Below are 23,820 nucleotides of genomic sequence, written 5' to 3'. Positions count from 1 at the left end.
ACATGCAGAACATTTTTGTCAACTGCCAGAGTTAGGCTTTTGCAGTGTTCAACAGTAATGGAAACCTGAGCTGCTGATTACGCCTTATACGCTTTATACATAGGCAAAGGAGTGGGGCAGATAGCATGCTGGGCAATTTCGTTTGTACCAAAAATTTGAATTTTCTCAATATTCTGTAGCTCTGTACTGCAGAAGCTCATACTTTGTGACTAAACGTATTAGCTTTTGTCTTTTCATGTGGAAAAATGTCACGTGAGCTTCTTTCACAGTCTAAGGTATAATAAATGGTTGTAATAAGCAAATGTCACATAACTAAACTTAAAGGGAAGTTAGCTTTGTATTCTCTTTAAAATGTAAAATAAATTATATTCTTGTCCTTAAATACAAATCAAGTAGAGAGCAGAATAAATGTACACAGCAGTGACTTACTAAGTAAACAAACAGTTTGCAAATCATCCCCCTTTATCACCTCCCCTCCTGTGTGTTCTATGTGGAGATTCATTTATGCATGAGTATTATTTTCTTAGTAAATGTCCCTTATATCCACTCATTCCCTTGCCATTGTATTTGACAAAAAATATATATTTTTAGTTTCTTATCTTTAACCACTCAGCCTTGTCCGTACACACAACAAAGTGTAGGGGCTGAGTGAATTTAGCATGCATTGAACAGAGGTGTTTCACAGAGTTGGACAGCTGGTAGAAACTCACTGTCCCAGCCTCATAGTCCAGATATACCCCGAGAGCTTTCACAGTAGAATTGGTCAACACTGACACTGCTTGGCTGTCATGTACGGCTTGGTATTGCTTGTGGTTGGTCAGGCGCAAACACCAGGAGTCTGGGCTACATCCTAAAGTACAATCATTTTCTTTGGCATAAGACACCCCGACAGCCCAGTATGACTTATCACTAGTTTCCACCTCCCAGTAGTGTTGGCCTGAGGATAAGGCCATGGCACTGGTTGTTGACCATGGGCTGTTGATGTCAGCTCCACCCAAGCTTAACACAAATGAACTAGGGAGATCTACGGTAACATTGCTTACAGGAAGAAGGCTAGCTGTGGCGCCTTGTGTATGAAACCCCCTCTTTTTCTGTAGTGACGGCAAACCATTTATAAATTTACTTACAGAAGACAGCAAACTCACTGAAATCATCTCTGCATTTAGCTCTCTAACATGTAGATTTTCTTGAGCGTATAACAAAGAATTTGCTCTGCTGATATGAGAAGCTTTTCTGGTCAGAACGGTGAGGGGATCAGTGCTATCACACAGTCTCTGCACCTGAGTCATCTCGTCCTCGAGCTCTGAGATCTGGGCTTCCAGCTGCTGGATAACTAGAGACACTTGGTCAACAACCTCTTCCTTTTCTTTGGTGATCTCAGACAGGAGCCTGTGCTCAACAGCTTCCAATTCTTTCTTCATATCCCCGACCAACCCAACCACCTGGTTTCTCATGGCTGCCGCTTTCTCTAGGAGACCTGCTTTGTGGTGTCTTACCAGTTTCACATTATTCTTCATTTCAGATTTCCTATTAGCTAGTAGAACCCCCAGTGGTAGAAGTATCTCTTTTTCCTTATTGGAGAGGTCGCTCAGCTTCTCTACTGTGTGTCCTTTATGATCACCGATGAGACCACAGGATGCACAGATGTAGAGCCTGTCGTCTGTGCAGTAATATCTGAGGAGGTCCTTGTGGACAGGACATTTTCTGCTCTTCAGATCTGTGCTGAGCTCAGTTAGGACATGTTGCACCAACTCGGTGTGTCTCTCCTGGTGCTTGCTGCAAAGAGGGGTCTCGCAGTCCAGGCACAGTTTCCCAGCGGCACTTTCACAGTAAAAACATGCATCAGTGCGACCATCCTTCTTTAAAGGGTGAGAAGTCAGATGTTCCACTAAGTTGCACATCTTTGTGTTTCTGTGTAGCTCGGAGTCCAATGGTATAATGTGTCTGCATTCTGGGCAGGACAATGAAAAGCTGGCCCGAGACATCTTCTCAATGCATTGTTTACAAAAGGTGTGTCCGCAGAGCAGTGTGATGGGGTCGGTGTAAATATGTAGGCAGACGGAGCATTTTAACTCCAGCTCTAGAGCAGTTGATGCCATCCTGGAACTAAATAATAAAAAAAAAAAAAATAGCTGAGAAATGAAAGCTAGCTGTATAGTTTCGTTTCTGGAGGGAGACTGGGAGGAACCTGTTCTTCCACATAATTGTGAGGGTTTTTTTTTTTTTTTTTTATCAAACCGTGGAAGAGAAATCCTCATGAGGAAGTAGAAGATCTGTTTCTGGTGCAAGTTATAACCCAGTTATTAATAACTACAGTACAATACGGTTTAGCTTAATTATTGTTTGTTTTCCCCATTTAGACTAGTCGTGTGCCTGTCAGTGCCTGGGGCGCCTAACTCCGAAAGTGTGTCCGTCCGGTTGGGCGTGCACGCCTGTGACGGAGATGCGCCCCATTCACTAGAATGGGAGAGCTTCTCTGTGCACTCCCAGCGGGGCTAGGCGGACGGATCACCTAGTCACGCCGGGTGTGCATGCCTGCGATGGAGCAGCACTGGATGAGTGTGGATCTGTACGTAGTCTGATATGGGGAAAAAATACAATATACCACTGTCCATACTCTATATGATATTTATTTATTTATTTCAATCATAAAATTTTATTAAAGAGATGAGATTGTATTACATAAACAGGTAATTCGTACAGACAATAAACAAAACTATATCGGTTGAGATACACAGAATACCAGAGTTATTTTTCTTAACTATTTCTTCTTCCCTTATTTTCATTATGATATGTGGGATATTCTTTAAAGGACAGCTGTAACTGCAAGACAAATTATCTCCCAGTGGGCCAACCAGTGGTACCCCAGGGAGTACCCATAGGGAGTTGCATAAACTTACGAAGGGGGAGGGTGCTAAACTGGAACATGAGATTTGAAAAAAGGGAACAATAGTGAGAGAAAAGAATAGAGAAGGAAAAAAAGGTCAGATGGAGGATAAGAAAAGAAAAAGAAGAAAAAATAAAAAAGGGGGTAGAATAGAAAAGAAAGGTAAAAACAGAAACATGGGGGGTGATTCCGAGTTGTTCGCTCGCTAGCTGCTTTTAGCAGCATTGCACACGCTAAGCCGCCGCCTACCGGGAGTGTATCTTCGCATAGCAGAATTGCGAACGAAAGCTTTGCTAATTTTCTTGTAACGATTACCCCGCAGTTTCTGAGTAGCTCCAGACTTACTCAGCCATTGCGACCAGCTCAGTCCTTTTCGTTCCTGGTTTGACGTCACAAACACACCCAGCGTTTGCCCAGCCACTCCCCCGTTTCTTCAGCACTCCTGCGTTTTGGAACTCGAACGCCTGCGTTTTTCCGCACACTCCCATAAAATGGCTAGTTTCCACCCAGAAACACCCACTTCCTGTCAATCACACTACGATCACCACCGCAATGAAAAAACTTTGTTATGCTGTGAGTAAAATACCTAACTTTTGTGTAAAATAGCTAAGCGCATGCGCTCTGCGAACATTGCGCATGCGCAGTTAGCGGATAATCGCAGTATAGCGAAAATCGGCAACGAGCGAACAACTCTGAATGACCCCCATGGAGCGAGGTGAAGAGAAAGAAGAAGAAATTAAAAGGAAGTTACCTTAATGGAGTCCTGGGAGGGCCATATTATATTTAGCTTACCAGGTTGTCCAAGTGTTGTGAAACTTATCCACTGATTTGTTCATCAAGGAAGATAAATAGTCCATCTTCGCCACAAACCAGATACGACTCATAAGTTCAAGGCGTGTAGGAGGGGAAATTTGTTTCCAAGACGGAGCAATTTGGGATTTAGCTGCACAAGCTATATGTAGAACCATTTTATTTTCAGATTTAGATAACTGGCAAGCGGGGGCCGTACATGAGAAGCGTTGACAGAGTGAGAGGGGGGCAATCAGGGTCAACTGAGCTTGAGAGTCTGGACAGGGCAACTCCACCATATATTGAAAAAACCTTTCTGCTGCGGGGTACACTGGGTTCCACAGGGAATAACATCGGGGGTGTAGAGTAGGATCTTGATCCGAGGCACCAACAGGCTAAAAGCTTTGACTGTTCCCAGAATGCATAGTGCCGCCTTCTCTATAACTCCGCCTCCATGCACAGGAGCTCAATTTTGTAGTTGGGGCCTGCAATGCAGGCATACAGCAGGCAGGGCTGCTCCAAGTAGCCCTCAGAAGAGCTTTTTTAAGTGAAATTTGAAGACTTCAAGGGCTGCAGCAGAGACACTGTTAGTGTTATTTAAATGTCAGTCAGATATCTCCTGCTGCAGTTCCATCACCTCCCCCAGCGACGCTGTATACTCCCGCGCCCTGGTTGGCGGGTACTTACAGCGGAGGCTCCTGTTCTCATCAGTCAGACCCACACACCACTGAAGTTCCCCAGGATCGCGTGGCCGCATTTAGGGAGGAGGTAAGAGGGTCCCCCAGGCGGGACCCGCTGGGAACTGCGATCCGGCGCGGTCGGTGGTAGGCGGACCGCGCACGCTGGCGTGGACACTGTGGCAGTACAGGGACCCCACTAGACCACGAGGGCAGGGGCACAGGTCGGTTTTATTAAAAACCGTTTGTTATATGGCCCACAGTACCCGGTGGTGAAGTTCAGCAAGGGGATAAGGCTCTGACCTGTAGCCCCTCCCCCAGCCCCAGTGCGCCATTTAGAGTAAATGTTCCCGACCTGGAGCTGCATCTCTCTTTCTCCCTCACTCCCTGTCAGCGTTTGGGCGCCATTTCCACATGCTGAGCTGATCCTGGGACTGTTTGGGCAAAACCTCCTCTGTAAAGCCGCCTGCATGTCAGCGCTGTGCATTTTACAGGACACTTAAGTATTCTACATGTCTGCTGACAGTGTTAGTTAAGAAACAGTGCATTTAGTCAGGGTTATGTAGTACAAGTACCCTGTGATATACATCCAGTATTTACTGTGCATTGATATATCTATTGAGTGTATAGCTGTACTTAGTATTACTGTGTATTGCTAGTCCAGTGCAGTTTTATTGCATGTGATCATTTCTGCATTGTAACTGTATGTGTGTGTGTGTGTGTGTGTGTGTGTGTGTGTGTGTGTGTGTGTGTGTGTGCATATAGCTGCTGCATGACTTCCATTCCATGTATCTCCCTCTGATTGCTATCCCTATATTCTGTACCCTGAGGGGGCTAAGTGCGTCAGGGCTATTGTTTAATATAGGTGTTTCACATGCTATACTTGCTGTGTATTTTTCTCTGTGATTTTCAGTCACCATATACCTCCTGAATTTTCTGTTTGTGCTCATACACTGCACAGGGGGTTCTTGTTAAGGTATTAGGCTGCTGATATTGTACTGGGTTGCCCGTGAATTGTGCTTTCAGATATGTCAGCTACAAGGGGCGACGGAACTGGGGCTGATCCCACATTGCGTGGTGGTGACGCTGCAGACACATTAGAGGAAAACATAGCAGCAGAGGGTTCAGGTTCTGGGGGTTCCCTGCCTCCCAGTGGAACTGTAGCAACGGGGGTTCATAACAACCCACCTTGGGCTACTCTCTCCACGTTAAGTACGCTGGTAACTAGACTTACGCCCCCTATGGGACCTCCTGTGCCGGTACAACCGCTTATGGACCCTGCAGTTAATCCGCCATGGGCAGATCACCTCACTCAGTTACAGCAATTGAACCACTCACTGACTAAACAGAAGTCTAACCCTCGCCCGCCTAAGACGAAGGGTTCCTCTAAGCGGGCCATTACTTCCTCACAATCCACTCACGTCCCAGACACCTCGTCTGATGGGGATGGCGTATATACTGACCCCACAGATACTGATCCAGATACTTCTGATGGGGAATCAGTCTCACAGGTGGATGTTCCCGACTTATTGCAGGCTATCAGGCTCATGCCTCAAATTACTGATGACCCAGAGCCTGATGCTACCTCTAAGAAACCGGACAGATTTAAACGTCAGAAGGTTATTAAACAAGTTTTACCTCATTCTGACCATTTAGTTGACATACGTCAGGAATCCTGGGAAAATCCAGGAAAGAAATTCACACCTCACAAGAAAATGCTGTCTCGCTATCCCCTCGCTGCGGAGCTAAGTAAAAATTGGGAAACACCACCGCCAGTGGATTCGCAAGTCGCACGGCTGGTGGTGTCCTCAGCTCTGCCTGTCACTACCGTCACTTCTCTGAAAGAACCGACGGATAAGCGTGTGGAGGGTTGTTTAAAAGCGATTTACACCCTAGCGAGTGCTGTGCATCGGCCCGCTATTGTAGGGACATGGGCTGCAGAGGCTATTGAAGCATGGGCTCAGGAGGTGGAAGCAGAGCTTCCTTCCAACTTTTCTGATAATGCTAGACAATGCCTTTTGTATATTGTCACAGCCTCTCATTACATTAAGGAAGCGGCTTCTGATGCCGGTATTCTGGCGGCCAAGGCTTCTACTACGTCCATTTTGGTTCGCCGGATTTTATGGTTGCGATCCTGTTCTGTGGATCTGGATTCAAAGAAAACCCTGGAGGTGCTCCCTTTTAAGGGAGACATTCTTTTTGGAGAGGACCTCAACAAGTTAGTGGCTGACTTAGCTTCTGCTAAAACAGCGTGTCTACCTATTACTGCTCCTTCGGTGCCGAATGTTAAGAGTACTTCCTTTCGCTCCTTTCATCCTCCAGGTAAAGCAAAAGGTCAGGCGTACCCCAAAACAGGCTCGCACTTTCATAACCTCTAAGTCCAAACCTAAACGTGCCTGGGCTGCTCGTCAGCCTGCTTCCAAAACTGACAAGCCTGCTGCATGATGGGGCAGGCCTCCCTCTAGGGGATCCCAGGATAGGAGGCCAACTTTAGGGTTTTCCCAGGAATGGTTGAAGACCACTTTCGACGCCTGGGTACGGGAAGTCGTCACTGTTACGCCATATCCTTCAAGAATCGTCCCCCCTCATCGATTTTGCCTGACAGACGTCCCTTCGGATCAGGTGAAGGCAAAAACTCTTAATTCGGTGGTACAGTCACTCCTGGACACAGGAGTGGTGGTACAGGTGCCTCTGGCTCAGAGAGGCAAGGGGTACTATTCACGGCTGTTCCTAGTCCCGAAACTGAATGGGTCCTCTCGGCCCATTCTCAACCTCAAGTCCTTGAACAAATTTGTGAGAGTCTCCCAAGTTTCGTATGGAAACTCTTCGCTCTATTGTTCTGACCTTGGAGACCGGGGACGATATGGTCTCCCTGGACAGTCAGGATGGTTACCTGCATATTCCTATTGCAATGTCGCATCAACAGTACCTGAGGTTTTCTGTGGGCAACCTCCATTATCAATTTCGGGCTTTACCTTTTGGTTTGACCACAGCCCCGCGAGTCTTCACGAAGGTCATGGCTGTACTTCGCCGTCAAGGCGTCAGGATCCTCCCATATCTGGACGATTTGTTGATCCTGGCGAATTCCCCAGAAATTCTTCTACGCCATCTGGATATGTTGCTCCAGTTTCTGCAAGCCCACGGGTGGCTCATCAACTGTAAGAAATCTTACCTTGTCCCTGCTCAGAGCATGGTGCACCTGGGGGCGTTGTTGGACACTCACAACCAGCGGTTGTTCTGGTCTCAGGAGAAGGTCCTGAAACTTCAGGACAGGATTCGATGCTTCCTATCTCGTCCGCTAGTGTCGATACTTTCGGCGATGCAAGTGCTAGGTCTCATGGTGTCAGCTTTCGACATGGTGGAATACGCTCAATTCCATTCCCGCCCTCTGCAGAAATTGATTCTTGCCAAGTGGGACGGCCTACCTCACCGGATCAGGTCTCGCATGATCTCCTTGTCTCCGGAGGTCTGTCTGTTACTCAGCTGGTGGCTGCAGGACCAACGATTGAGTAGGTGTCGTCCCTTCTGGATCTCCAACTGGGTCCTTCTGACGACGAATGCCAGTCTGAGAGGTTGGGCGCGGTGTTGGAGCAACACTCACTTCAGGGTCGGTGGACCAAGAAAGAGTCTCTCCTCCTGATAAACATTCTGGAACTGCGGGCGATGTTCAAAGCTCTGAACTTGGACCAGCATTTAATACAGAACTGACCTGTTCAAGTACTGTCGGACAACGCCACCACGGTGGCGTACATAAATCACCAAGGCGGCACTCAAAGCCGCATGGCAATGAGGGAAGTATCAAGAATTCTTCAGTGGGCAGAGCACCATATGCCAGCCATATCGGCAGTGTTTATTCCGGGGGTCCTAAACTGTGAAGCGGACTTCCTCAGTCGTCAGGACATACACGCCGGAGAGTGGAGCCTCCATCCAGACGTATTTCAACTCCTAGTGGACAAGTGGGGCCTCCCAGATGTGGACCTAATGGCGTCTCAACACAATCACAAGGTTCCGGTCTTCGGGGCAAGGACATGGGATCCTCAAGCAGCGTTCGTGGATGCTCTGGCAATTCCATGGAACTTTCGGCTGCCATACGTGTTCCCTCCGGTGTCACTCCTGCCCAGAGTAATAAGGAAGTTCAAGCAAGAAGGAGGAATCCTACTTCTGATCGCTCCAGTGTGGCCCAAACGGCATTGGTTCTCAGACCTTCAGGGTCTCTCGTTAGAGCGTCCTCTTCTGCTTCCACAACGACCAGACCTCCTCATTCAGGGCCCTTGTGTTTACCAGGATTTGGCCCGTCTGGCTTTGACGGCGTGGCTCTTGAAGCTTCCGTACTGATGGCCAAAGGTTTTTCTGATGCGGTCATTCAGACTATGTTGAAGACCTGTAAGCCGGCTTATGCTCGGATTTACCATAGGGTCTGGAATTCTTACTTTGCTTGGTGCACATCTAACAATCATGACGCTTACAAGTTTAGTACTGCCAAAGTTTTGGCCTTTTTACAACAGGGCCTGGACTTGGGCCTTCGTTTGGCCTCCATCAAGGTTCATATTTCTGCCTTGTCGGTTTGGTATCGGAGAATAATTGCCACTCTGCCTGATGTTCAAACATTCACTCAGGGTGTGTTACGGATCCAACCTCCTTACATCCCACCTGTGGCCCCTTGGGATTTGTCGGTGGTTCTAGAGGCATTACAAGAGTCTCCATTTGAGCCTCTTGAATCTGCAGACCTTAAGCGGCTTTCCCTTAAGGTATTGTTTCTGCTGGCTATTGCCTCTGCTAGACAGGTGTCTGATTTGGGTGCCTTGTCTTGTAGGTCCCCCTATCTCATTTTTCACTGTGACTGGGCAGTTCTTAGGACACGTCCCGGGTACCTACCTAAGGTGGTGTCTTCTTTCCACCTTAACCAGGAGATTGTGGTTCCGGCCTTTGTCTCTCCTGAATGGTCTTCCAAAGAGCGGTCTTTGGATTTGTTATGGGCTCTACGTATCTATGTGAAGAGGACAGCTCCTATCAGGAAGTCTGATTCTCTCTTTGTACTGTTTGGTTTTCATAAATGTGACTGGCCTGCTAACAAGTAGCGAAGAAAAAAGAAGAAACAGGGATCAGTTTATAGGGTGCACTCGCTCCCATAACCACCAATTATTATTGCTGTATTGTCATTAAACTTTTCTTTATATATATAAGTTAACACTCATTGTAGTACATTTCCAATACCCATATGGAATGAATCAGCTTTATTAGTATCCCATATGAAGTATTCTGGCCTCTAATGCTGCTTTCACATCGCAAAACCTGCTTTTGAAACGGTTCTTTAAACGGGTCTGAGCAGTTAAACCCCCTTCACATCGCATGTTGTAACCAGTATATTACCATTTCATAACCGTTTTGGTACGTTTTGGTACCTTCACACTGAACCCGTTTTACCCATAGAAAACAGTGGTTGTCATTTATAAATGGACTTTTCTGGCCCACACATTATTAATAATTATTATTAATTAATTGTTAATAATTTGGATGGTCATACGATGGAACCCAGCAGCTTGAAGCATTTTAACCATGTTTTTATATATGAGTGCATCCTTGACTGTCCCAGTTATTTGTCTGCAGATTTCCTCATCCCCTCTGATTCTTAGCTCCCTCACCTCTTCATCACTCCAAGTTGCCATTGTACAGGTTGAGTATCCCATATCCAAATATTCCGAAATACGGAATATTCCGAAATACGGACTTTTTTGAATGAGATTGAGATAGTGAAACCTTTGTTTTTTTGATGACTCAATGTACACAAACTTGGTTTAATACACAAAGTTATTAAAAATATTGTATTAAATGACCTTCAGGCTGTGTGTATAAGGTGTATATGAAACCTAAATTAATTCTGTGAATGTAGACACACTTTGTTTAATGCACAAAGTTATAAAAAATATTGGCTAAAATGACCTTCAGGCTGTGTGTATAAGGTGTATATGTAACATAAATGCATTCTGTGCTTAGATTTAGGTCCCATCACCATGATATCCCATTATGGTATGCAATTATTCCGAAATACGGAAAAATCCAATATCCAAAATACGTCTGGTCCCAAGCATTTTGGATAAGGGATACTCAACCTGTATAATATATTTGCACTGAAACCGCTTCTAAAGCCACTCTCATGTGTCTCCTGTGTTTAACAACCAGTTTCCTGGTTATGCCTGGTGACATCCCACCTGGTGACATCCCACCTTCTGGGGCTAGCAAATACCGTTTCAGACCCTTTCACACTGCACAATGAAACGGGTCTGAAACGGGTAGGACCCTGCTTTTTTACAGTTTCAAAATACCGGTATTTTGAAAACGGTAAATTGAAGGTGACCCTTTCACATCGCAGCTCGAATCGTTTAGGAAGCCTGAAAAATCGGCAATTTACTGGGTTCAAGCTGCGGTGTGAAAGGGGTATAAGTGGGGCCTCAATAGTGAAATAGAGAAGAACAATAAAAAGATAGTTGGACATGATGTAGAAAAAATGGACAAACAAAGAAAGGATTTTGTTTAGTCCTTGTGAAAAATAATAGAGATATTAAAAACAAAGCCGTGTGCCGTCTGTCATTTCTTAATTGTATATATTGAACCTGTGAATTATGTTTCACTCATGTATAGCAGAAAGCAGTATGATCATAACTTATATTGTCTGTATTAAATAAACTGTTACCTGTCCTTAAAAAACACAAATAGTGATCTCCTATTAATGGTTAACATATTACAATGTAGATAAATACCAATGGTTAAAAGGGGACACTAAACATTCTAGTAATGTCACATGGATTTGTAAAAAACAGTATATACTGAGCATATGGATTGAGGATTTCATGAAATAGATGCTATTCCTGCGCTCTTGTGTTTAAGATAAAGGGTTATCATACAAGTGTTTGTCACTGAGAACTGATTTGCTACCTATTATTATATCTGTTTATCAATCTCAGCATATGGGTATAGAGTAACAAACTACTATTCTCTTAGGAGAATTTACACAGGAGCACCTGCAGATCTCCAACAATATTGTGACACAGTTACAACATGAAAAAGATACCCTGTTTATAAAAGCAACAATTGTATCCAACATTCTATCTAATACAGAATGAATTTGCGTGCACTATTCAACAGTGACTGCAATATTTAATAGAAAAAGAGTACACATGTAGCATCTAGATTGGAAACTCTTGTCCTTGCATAGCAACATATATATAATAATATTCAAATCCTGAATTAATATCAATTGAGTAAGGTTGCCATAGGGTCATTAAGATATAGAATTAGAATCAGGTAACAGTTTATTTAATACAGACAATATAAGTTATGATCATACTGCTTTCTGCTATACATGAGTGAAACATAATTCACAGGTTCAATATATACAATTAAGAAATGACAGACGGCACACGGCTTTGTTTTTAATATCTCTTTATTATTTTTCACAAGGACTAAACAAAATCCTTTCTCTGTTTGTCCATTTTTTCTACATCACGTCCAACTATCTTTTTATTGTTCTTCTATATTTCACTATTGAGGCCCCACTTAGAGGCAAGAATACCTCATATGGGATACTAATAAAGCTGATTCATTCCATATGGGTATTGGTAATGTACTACAATGAGTGTCAACTTATATATATAAAGAAAAGTTTAATGACATTACAGCAATAATAATTGGTGGTTATGGGAGCGAGTGCACCCTATAAACTGATCCCTGCTTCTTCTTTTTTCTTCGTTGCATATATATTAGGATCAGTGGGTAGCACCAGTCTATAGATATATGTGTGTATTACACACAAAATTAAGAGACTATATCCCATAAATCTATAATTTTGAAAATAGGTCTGGTGCGGGATTCTCTTTTTCCATACAACCTGCTAACAAGTAGACCTTGGCCAGATGGATTAGAATGGGGATTGCACATGCTTATGTACAGGCTGGCCTTCCAGTTCCTGCTACCATCAAAGCACATTCTACTCGGTCTGTTGGACCTTCTTGGGCGGCCCACCGTGGTGCGACCCTTGAACAATTGTGCGAGGCGGCTTTGTGGTCCTCAGTGAACACGTTCATAAGGTTCTATGCCTTCGATACATCCGCCTTCCAGGATGCATCCTTTGGATGCCGGGTTCTTTGCCTGCTACAGTGCGTCCTCTCCTATAAGTAACTGCTTTAGGACATCCCCGATGTTATTCCCTGTGGAACCCAGTGTACCCCGCTGCAGAAAACGAGATTTATGGTAAGAACTTACAGTTGTTAAATCTTTCTGCGAGGTACACTGGGTTCCACAGGGCGCCCACCCTGACGCACTTAGCTTCGTTGGGTTTGTATGGCATTAGCCACTGACACCTTCTCCTGTCGTGAGAATGTGGTGTATGTGGCTACTAACGGTTGTCGTCTCTTTTACCTGCTACTGCATTGGGCTGGTTAACAAAACTGAGCTCCTGTGCACGGAGGCAGGGTTATAGAGGAGGCGGCACTATGCATTCTGGGAACAGTCAAAGCTTTGAGCCTGTTGGTGCCTCGGATCAAGGTCCTACTCTACACCCCAATGTCATTCCCTGTGGAGCCCAGTGTACCTCGCAGAAAGAGATTTAACAACGGTAAGTTCTTACCATAAATATCGTTATTTGGCCACATTGGCGCCAACAAAGATTTGAAGTTGTTGAATAGACTTGGTGTAAGCGCTCCGGGCCTAGATACCAGCGTGTGTAGACTTTATAGGAATTTTTCTTGATGGAGACGCTAATAGAACATTTAGAGACATTCAATCATGGTGTCCCAAGCGTCATCATGAAGAGAAATCCCCAGGTCCTCTTCCCAAGCAATTTTATGTACTGCCCGGGAGGGGGAGAGTCTGGAGACATAATGGAATGATACAGTAGTGAGAGATATTTATTTTTAAAGAGTATGTACTATATCTAATAAAAATATTTATAAAAGGACACAACCGACTGTGAACATATAAATTTCCATACACATGCATAAACTTTTACTGACAAATATGCAAAAAGATCCTGTATGGGGAAATGAATATTATATCTATATATGGCTACGTGTGAAGTAGAGGCAGTGGGTATCCAGTGCTATATCCACAATTAAACTATTGTATTTCCTGACATGAAGTGATAGAAGTTTTGTAGGTTATAATAGCGATATATCGCAATGTTTGCTGATCCGAAGCACAGTCTAGATAAAGGGGGTTATTCAGACCTGATTGCTCGTCTGCGAATTTGCAGAGGTTTGTGATCGGATAGTCACCGCCCAGACAAAGTGAAAACTCGCCCCGTGCAAATCTGCGTATGGCTTGCGAAAATCTCGGCGAACACCGGTTAGCTGCAAATCCATTCGCAACTCACTCACCATCTAATGATTTTTCCGGTCTGTGCGAAGCCCAGGACCAACTCCTACAGTGTAAACAGGCTGATCGGGGCCGGAGCTGACGTCACACACCCTCCCTGAAAACTCTTGGGAACACCTGCGCTTTTCCTGACACTCCCAGAAGACAGCCAGTTACCACTCCCAAATGCAGGCTTCCTGTCAATCAACTTGCATACGATTAGCAATAAAAAAAAGACGCAGGATTTTTTCGCTGTTTGGCCTCACGCATGCGTACTACGATCCGTATGCGTGCACAGTCGATCGATAATCGCCCGGCTTGCAAATTCGCACAACAGCGATCAGGTGAATAACCCGCCAAAATATCCACAATAATTGTTTAAAATAATTGATATTTAAATTGACCTGAGTTTACATGCGTCCTGTTGAGTGTCTGTGGCAGTAAAAGTTTTTGCATGTGTATGTAAATTTATATGTTCACAGCCGGTGAACATATAAATATTTTTATTACATATACTATATATTGTTAAAAAATAAATATCATATAGAGTATGAACAGTGGTACATTGTATTTTCCCCATATCAGACTACGTATATGATGAATTATAAAAGCGCAAATCTCTAAATATTAAGTGGAGTCTTCATTTGATAGTTATCTGTGAGTTTGACGCATCTGAGTGTTGTCCAGTATTTTCCTTTAGTGTCAAACTTGCAGCTGCTCATCCACTGTATACAGAGCCGGCCACAGCGGTGGAAGCAGCTGTCACTAAGGGGGTCATTCCGAGTTGATTGCTAGCTGGCGTTGTCGCAGCGCAGCGATCAGGCTACAAATTGTCATGTCTGCGCATGCGTATGCACCGCAAAGCGCAGGTGCGTTGTACAGGTACAATGAGCATCGTGGGTTTGCACAGAGTCTAACGAACATTCCTGTTGCACGGCTGAACGCAGGAAGATTGACATGAAGTGGATGTTTCTGGGTGGCAAGTGACCGTTTTCAGGGAGTTTTTGGAAAAACGCAGGCATGGCAGAAAAACGCAGGCGTGGCTGGGCATTCGCTGGGCGGGTGTGTGACGTCAAAAGCTGTCCCTCCGTCATCACAATCAACGCACACGAAGAGTAACTATAGGGCTGGTCTTGTTTTGCACAAAAATATTTAGCAAAGTGAAAATACACTCCCCAGTGGGCGGCGGCAATGCGTTTGCACGGCTGCTAAAAACTAACGAGCGATCAACTCGTAATGACCCCCTATATATGTAGTAGAGATCACAAAAAGAGGTATAGAGACAGCAGAAAAAAACAGTCTGGAGTTTGTATATTCTCCCTGTACTTGCGTGGGTTTCCTCTGGGTACTCCAGTTTCCTTCCACAATCCAAAAATATACTGGTAGGTCAATTGGATCCCAACAAAATAAACCCTATCGTGAATGTGTGTGCGTGTACATGTGGTAAGGAATATAGATTGTAAGCTCCACTGGGGCAGGGACTGATGTGAATGGCAAAATATTCTCTAAAGCGCTGCGGAATATGTGTGCGCTGGGTTCTGCACTGGAACCGAGATGTTAGATGTTCAATAGAGCTGCTAAATAACTTTCTCCTTGGTGTGACGACTCCTTGACACAACAATGTAATTTCATGTTACTACGACAACTGTACTGGCTCTATATCACACATATATACAACCCCTCTGTCTAAAGGTGCATACACACGGCTATCTTCAATTTTTACTATGCGCTATGGACTATGTGTGCTTGCAATATTGGCTAAGTGCCAATATTGACTATACTTTAGTACTAGATAGTCAAAATTGACTTGCCTGCACAGTCTATCTAACCTTGCGATACCGACCCCGCGGCATTGCGCATCTGGATCGCAAGGTGGCTAACATTGTGATTTGCACTAACTTTCTAATCTCACTCACCGTGTCTATGCACCTTAACTCTGCAGTCTCGGTCTTCTTATCCCTACTGTGACCAGGGCTGTCATCAGACACTATGGGGCCTCCTTCATCCTACCTCCGGCCTCCAGAGATGTAGCATGGTGACCTGGTGCCCAGAGCAAGCACATGCTATGATGCCTTCCCTCGCAGTGCTACCATGTACCTCATGCCCCACACAAAAACATACCACCTCATCAGTGAAGCATGGTGGTGATAGTGTCATGGCGTGGGCATGTATGGCTGCAAATGGAACTGGTTCCCTTGTATTTACTGATAATGTGACTGCTGACAAAAGCAGCAGGATGAATTCTGAAATGTTTCAGGCAATATTATGTGCTCATATTCAGTCAAATGCTTCTGAACTCATTGGACGGCGCTTCACAGTGCAGATGGACAATGACCCGAAGCATACTGCGTAAGCAAACAAAGAGTTTTTTTAAGGCAAATAAGAGGAATGTTATGCAATGGCCAAGTCAATCACCTGACCTGAATCCGATTGAGCATGCATTTCACTTGATGAAGACAAAACTGAAGGGAAAATGCCCCAAGAACAAGCAGGAACTGAAGACATTTGCAGTAGAGGCCTGGCAGAGCATCACCAGGGATGAAACCCAGCATTTGGTGATGTCTATGCGTTCCAGACTTCAGGCTGTAATTGACTGCAAAGGATTTGCAACAAAGTATTAAAAAGTGAAAGTTTGATTTAGGATTGTTTAGTTTGTCCCATTACTTTTGGTCCCTTAAAAAGTGGGAGGCACATATAGAAACCGTTGTAATTCCTACACCGTTCACCTGATTTGGATGTAAATACCCTCAAATTAAAGCAGAAAGTCTGCAGTTAAAGCACATATTGTTTGTTTCATTTCAAATCCGTTGTGGTGGTGTATAGAGCCCAAAATATGAGAATTGTGTTGATGTCCGAATATTTATGGACTTGACTGTATGTATATATGTACATACATACTGTATAAAAATAAAGTTACAAAATAAAAGAGAAAAAACCTTTAAGGATTACACAAAAGTTCTTTAAGGAATACAGCTTTTTTTTTCTTCAAATGGTCAGGTATTAATTCTTGTGAGACTTTCCCATACAATGTACAACGATGAGGGGTTACTGCTGGCAATAGCATGATTGTAGGTGACTGTAATGGGCCCTACACACTCGGCGACCCGCCACCGAGCTGCCCGACGGCTGATACCCGGCTCTATAGCCCTGCATGCAAATATGGACAAGATTGTCAATATTGGCTTGCAGCTATGAACGAGCCAGCACCAAGGATGAACGAGTGCGGGGCCGTGCATCGTTCATCGGTGGTGCCTACACACTGAACAATATGAACGAGTTCTCGTTCATTAATGAACGAGAACGTTCATATCGTTAAGTAAAATCTTTAAGTGTGTAGGGCCCATAGCCCTTTGAAGTGAAAGGCCAAAAGATTTATTAAAGCATTGTGCTTATCTGTCCTCTTTAGGTAGAGCCATATATGGCATTGGACATGATCTTGCATGCAATTGTCCACGCTACTCCTGATCAGCAGCCACCAGTCAGGGATAGAGGAGTCAAAGTTGTGATGTGATTGGGCCAGAGATGGGAAGGGGGGCTGGGGTCAGAACCTTTGGGACGGTGGTCAGAGGAACACGTGGGGAAGGGATGGGGGAAGAGGTACACTTGGAACTGGAATGGGGCAGAGTTACTTCTATTATTGTGCAGAATGGCAGGCACGGCAGACAGGTACAATGGAAGCACCAGGGGAGGAGAAGAATAAAGGAGGAGAGTTGTGGTGGGGAATAGGAGGAGCAGAGATAGTTGCAATAATAACTAGTGCCTCCGCTCCATCTATACTAACCTTGGAAAAAACTAGGGTCACTATGCCCATGACGGCAGAGTTCTGGAAGCGCAGGTCGGTCTTGAAGTCCTGGGCGATCTCCCGCACCAGCCTTCACTGGCTGAGAAAGTCTATCTACAGCAATTCTTTGTAACCCTCACTGAGCACTGAAGTTGCTAACGGCATTATGTCAAACTAGACAGACATTACCAGTCGTTATTAGCATCATCAAGTGATAACGTAAAACAAACAAATAATGGAATACAAGGAACTGAGTGAGGCATACTGTACTTTAAAGCCTGGGGGGGAGGTAGGGGGGCTAGATAAACTGCATTACTGGCATCTGACTGGGGGCGGCGGTTTTCAACAGTCTATTTCTTGTGTTATGGCCACGCCTCAACAGTTCAAGGTTAAAACTCTGGCTACATCCTCAGGATTAAAGACCTTGAAATGTTACAAATTGTTCTTTGTAGCTTAACCTCAACAGTGCAGAGGAGATTGTAGTGTAGTGTTGTTTAGGTTGCAGCACCGCCTTTTAAGAAGTTACGGCATTTTTTTTTTTTTTTTTAGCTGTTCATTAGATCTACAAGTATATAGTAGAGCTGAGCAGTTCGTAGTCTGTTGCATTTGGCAATTCTGAGTTTAACCAGTCTGAGTCAAGTCTCAGATTGACTTAGAATTTAATACTCACTTTTATATTGTGAGCTTATGACTCTGAAATGTGCATATGCGGTACACCTAGCATCCTTTCACTATGTGGTGCCAGAAGTTTGGCATGACTCTGACACTCTGCCAGGGGTAGCGGAGCATACTTTTTCCTACATATTGCATCTACATTAAAGCTGGGTACACACTGGGTGATAGATTGGCTGTTCAATTGAACGGGTATATGTCCTAGGCGCAATGGCAGGTGTATAACAGCGATATGTCTGTAAAAGACGTCAGTCCTGCAGCACAGCCAATGGCCGACATATCGGGGCATCGTGCTGTGTGTACCACTACCGGTGTACACATGCTGCAGAGGCCGCCAGTGACTGACAGGACAACTAGGCAGGCACATGTAAATGCCCACCCAGTTGTGATCTCAGGCACGACACATCGGGCTGATAATGCCTTAGTTGCATGATAGCCACATTCAAAGTTGCCCACAGTGTACCAGGGAGGTTGCGGGTTTATTAATTAAGGAATTGATATAATCTATGTATAAAGTCGCAGATTAAGCATAACGAAATTTGGCGGGGGGAATAGCCATGGCCTCTCATATTGGAGATTTTTTTTACTCAATTTAGTCGCATACAGATGTATAAGCCCCAGTGGTCAGTGTACATTCGATAGTTGTGTCACATTTTGTCAGTTTAGTGGTACAAATTTTGAGAAAGCTTTGAGTGGCTAAGTTGCAAGGTCCATGGTGCACCGAGCAGGGCTATTTGTAGGACACATCTGTATACTGCTCTCTTTGTGATGGCTGTCAGGGCTGGCGTCAGAAACTGTGCAGACAGGTACAAACAAAACAGGCTGCAGCCCCACACCAAGTGAATGCCAAGATGTAGACAAGGGGCCCTGATGCCGACAGCAAACAAATTCTATGATGCTTCTGAAAAGATCTGTTATGTGCCACATGCCCCTCACACCTCACCACACACACACATGGTCATATATATTTATTTTTGGGCTTTAGACCCGATAATTATAATTTCTTATTGCCAGAAACTTTTGTGATCCATAGCCCATTGGCTACTATGGCTAATGTCTTCTGAAGATGGCATTAGCTAGCGGGGAAGCACGGCCCACTGCCATCCTGTGTCGGACCCATCCCCGAACCTATGACATCATGTGAGTGGGTGGAGCTGGCAGCGCTAGAAACTGTATAGCTGCCAGGATGCACTGGTTGGCTCTACACACTGCATCTGCATACATGCAGAGCACTGCAACAGCGGCAACAAAAATAATCTGCCATGCCACCCGCTAAGCATGAGTAGCAACAAGGTGACATTCATCCTTCTACATATTGCAGCACCATGAGGAACGGCCATTAAATGCTATACTGCAAGCTATGACATAGGGAGAGGAGAGCCCTGCTACTCCAGCATACTATTTTTTGCAACCTACTTTCTCTTACGTCCAAGAGGATGTTGGGGAGCATCAAAGACCATGGGGTATAGACGGGTCCTGTGGAGCCTTGGGCACTATAAAATTTGAATAGTATGGGTTGGCTCCTCCTTCTATGCCCCTCCTCCAGACCTCAGTTTAGAAATTGTGCCCGAGAGAGCCGGCAGCACTTCCAGTGAGCTCCTGAGAAGAGTGAACAAAAAGATATTTCTAAGTTTCGTTTTCAGGGACGCTGCTGGCAACAGCTTCCCTGCTTCGTGGGACTCAGAGGGGGGGAGCAGGAACCAAGTACCTGTAGACTTCATGGCTCCTGCTCCCGCTGACAGGACACCATTAGCTCCTGAGGGTGTTGATCGCATAGCCCCCAATGGCGAACGCTCACTCCCACAGCACCAGCCGCCACCCCCTGAACTAGCCAGAAGACGTTGAGTGGTGAGTACAAAAACCCCAGGTATCCATAAGGGATAACTGGGGTTCAATGGCGGCTCTTATGGACAGAGCGCAGTGATGACAGGCTGCGCTCCTCTGGCTCACTGAGGTACTCCACTGGGTACAGAGCGCTGGGGGGATGCTCTGAGCTGGCAGTAGAAATTCCCTAAATGAGTCTGGTCATTAGTAAACAGCGGCCCGACGCCTCTGTTTACATAAACCCCGGCAGTATAAATAACTAAATGCGGGAGATTCTGCGCCGTTTTGGTAGTGGACTTCTTCTCTTTTTCAGCTCCAGCCCACCGGCGCCATTTTACGAAGCTGCACCGACCCGCACAGGACGAGCTGCAGAGACGCTGGCCTCCTCCTCACTCCTTGTGGTACCAGTGTTTTATAGAAAGGGGGGAGAGCTCTTGGTGGATTATAGGACCTATAAGGTCTCTATGTACATATAAATTAAAGTACTGGATAGCGCTGTGGGGGCTGGCTCATACTTCTGTGTCGTTCCGGATCTCAGTGCAGGACCTGTAAAACCCTGTGTGACTGAGTGTGTAAGTGTGTGTATGTACACAGTATTCCTTTCTTTTACAATGGAGAATTTAGACGATGCAGAGGTTATTTCTACTGAGGGAGATTTCCTCCCTGATAAACAGGACTGTGGGTTGTTCCCTGATCCTTCTGTGGAAGAACCAGAAGGATTGGGGACCATTAAACATATGATTGCTCAGTTACATGACAGATTTATACAATCTGCTAAGGAATTTCAGAATTGGAAGAGATCTATAGAAGATACCCTATGTACAGGTCCCTGTGCCTCAGCAGGTCCCTGTACCTTTCAGGTCCCGGAAAATTGAGAATACCCTCAAATCTATATACTCAGCCAGTGGGGCTATACTTAGACCTACCATTGCAGGTGCATGGGTTTCCAATGCCATTGAAAAATACGCAGAGAATTTGCTTGCTAACATTGATACCATTGATAAGGATGCAATTATATCCACATTGACTCATATTAAGGATTCGGCAGAATACATGGTTGAAGCCATGAAAGACATTGGTTTATTAGCTGCATGGTCATCTGCCTTGGCGGTATCTGCGCGCAGAGGCCTCTGGCTAAACCAGTGGTCTGCAGAGGATGAATCTAAGAAAAATGTAGAAACCCTACCCTACGAAGGGGAAGCTTTGTTTGGAGAAGCACTAGATGCATGGATATCTAAACTACAGCAGGCAAGTCTGATTTTTTCCTTCTGCTGCTCCTCTTACGAAGAAACCTTATTTTGGTCCATCTCCGCAACCTTTCAGAGGTGGTAAAGCGGGGAGAGCTAGAGGTTCCACCCCTTTCTTTGGTAGAGGAAGGGATCAGGGACGTGGTGGAAAGCCTGTGACGGCAGGACTTCAGGATCAGAAGACTACTTCTGTTCCGCCCTCTACCCCACAATGACGCTGGGGCTCCCCTGTGGGTGTCCAGTCGGGAGGGATCACAAAATCAACTGCGAAGTTATATTCCTGTTTACAGTTAAAAACTCCCTCCTGGCAAAATTGTCATAGACAATTACAGAGAATACAAAAGGCAATTGATAGAAATAGCAGAATTCTGCAGACGAAAATGATCTTTTCACAATCTAATCTTACAGTAGACTCTCCTGAAGGAACAACCACTGAATTGCTATCAACACATCTTGCGATTGTTCCTTGAAATGAGATTACCTCATTTACTACAGGGACACAGGTACAAGAATCAGACCTGGATCCGCTTCCATTGCATGACGAGCTTCCAAAGAAGACTGTTTTTTCTCATACGGTGGCTGACGCAGTGCAGCCTGAGACTACATCTCCAACGAAGGTGTCCATTTTGAGTGCTTCACAGAAGTGTAAACGACCTTTACCTAAATCTTCAAAGCGTCATAAGGCTTCTTTGCTTAAAGCTGATGGCTGGGATACTTTATTCCAAGTGGTTACTCCGGTTGGGTAGATTACTACTTTTCCTACAGTCAGGAGTGAATGTGGGCCTAAAGTTAGGCTCTATCAAGGTCCAAATTTCGGCCTTGTCCATATTTTTCCAGAAACAACTGGCTACCCTTCCAGAGGTTCAGACTTTATAAAAGGGATTCTGCACATACAACCTCCCTTTGTGCCTCCTACGGAGCCATGGGACCTTAATGTGGTGTTGCAGTTCCTGCAATCGGAGTGGTTTGAACCATTAGGGAAGGCAGAATTAAAATTTCTTACATGGAAAGTTGTCACCTTGTTGGCTTTGGCGTCCGCAAGGCGGGTGTCTGAATTGGGGGCCTTGTCTCACAAGAGCCCATACCTGATTTTTCATGCGGATCGGGCTGAGATAAGAACACGTCAGCAGTTCCTTCCAAAGGTTGTATCATCTTTTCATATCAACCAACCTATTGTGGTGCCCGTAGCCACTGACGCTTCTATTACGGGGAAGTCCTTGGACGTAGTAAGGGCTTTAAAGATATATGTCAAGAGGACTGCTCCTCTTTGAAAGTCAGAAGCATTGTTCGTGCTTTATGATCCCAATAAAATTGGGTGTCCTGCTTCTAAGCAGACTATTAGTCGCTGGATCTGTTGTACTGACCAGCACGCTTATTCTTCGGCGGGTCTGCCGAAACCGACTTCGGTCAAGGCTCACTCTACTCGTAAAGTGGGCTCTTCCTGGTCAGCTGCCCGGGGTGTCTCAGCACTTCAACTTTGCTGAGCAGCTACGTGGTCAGGATCAAACACATTTGCCAAGTTCTACAAGTTTGATACTTTGACCTCTGATGACCTCCAGTTTGGTCAATCAGTTTTGCAGGGAACATCAGCTCTTTCCTTCCCCTAGTGGGAGCTTTGGTATAGGCCCCATGTTCTTTGATTCTCCCCAACATCCTCTAGGACGTAAGAGAAAATAGGATTTTAATATACCTACCGGTAAATCCTTTTCTCGTAGTCCGTAGAGGATGTAGGGCACCCGCCCAGTGCTTCTGTGCCCTGCTCAGTTGTTACTTGTTAAGTAATGGCAACAGTTTTGCCACTCTTTGGTTCATGTATATTGACATGTTTTCGTTGAGTTACATGTGGTTGTATGTTATATATTCTGTGTGAGTTGGTGTGAATCTCACCACACAACATTGTAGTATCCTCTCTCGAGGTTGTCCGTCTCCTCGGGCACAGTTCCTAAGCTGAGGTCTGGAGGAGAGGCATAGAGGGAGCAGCCAACCCACACTATTCAAATTTTATAGTGCCCAAGGCTCCACAGGACCCGCCCATACCCCATGGTCTTTGATGCTCCCCAACATCCTCTACGGACTACGAGAAAAGGATATACAGGTAGGTATAAAAAAATCCTATTTAAACCTTTTGAGTCCAGGTGCACACTTGTGGTTAGTGGGGTTCCAGTTTCTTATAAACCCCCATGCTCTAAATATTAATCGTCAGTTTCTAGAACATTTCCAGGGTGGGATGTATCATAGTCAATTCAAAATACGATGCTTGATACATCTTGTCTCCAGTAAACTCCTGAGTTAAATGAACTATACCACCATGTCTACAATCTAGGAATTATTTCCCTGATGTTTTAATGTACATTATCTGCAGCAAAATGGCCAGCATCCTAATGTTAACTAATAATTAGCTCTAGTATATTATTTTTACATGCAGTTGCTTGCTGAAATGTTCAACCCCAGATTTATCTGTATTACAATGAAGCAGATTGTACCTGCCAGTATTTTTTATTTCGAACCTGCAAGCTTAAAGTACATTTTCAAAGTCATTCATCATGTCTCTGCAGAGTTTTAATTTTTTTTATTTAAACAGAAAAATGTTTGAAT

At 44.8% G+C, this 23,820-nt stretch overlaps 1 protein-coding gene across 1 annotated transcript; it reads right to left on the bottom strand.

The window, feature by feature from the left end:
• Positions 1-587: 587 nt before the first annotated feature.
• On the bottom strand, positions 588-2,099 carry LOC134934363 (zinc finger protein RFP-like). Its single transcript, XM_063929815.1, has one exon. The coding sequence runs from the start codon at positions 2,097-2,099 to the stop codon at positions 588-590; it is 1,512 nt and encodes a 503-aa protein (XP_063785885.1).
• Between the last annotated feature and the right edge of the window lie 21,721 nt (positions 2,100-23,820).

The sequence above is a fragment of the Pseudophryne corroboree genome, chromosome 6 (genome assembly GCF_028390025.1).
Source record: "Pseudophryne corroboree isolate aPseCor3 chromosome 6, aPseCor3.hap2, whole genome shotgun sequence".
Classification (NCBI taxonomy): Eukaryota; Metazoa; Chordata; class Amphibia; order Anura; family Myobatrachidae; genus Pseudophryne; species Pseudophryne corroboree.
The sequence above is the reverse complement of the archived record's forward strand: the minus strand, read 5'-3'. Positions and strand labels throughout refer to the sequence as shown.

Bases quoted from the DNA above. Each gene is read 5' to 3' on its own strand.
- LOC134934363 (XM_063929815.1), bottom strand. From the start codon at position 2,099: ATGGCATCAACTGCTCTAGAGCTGGAGTTAAAATGCTCCGTCTGCCTA.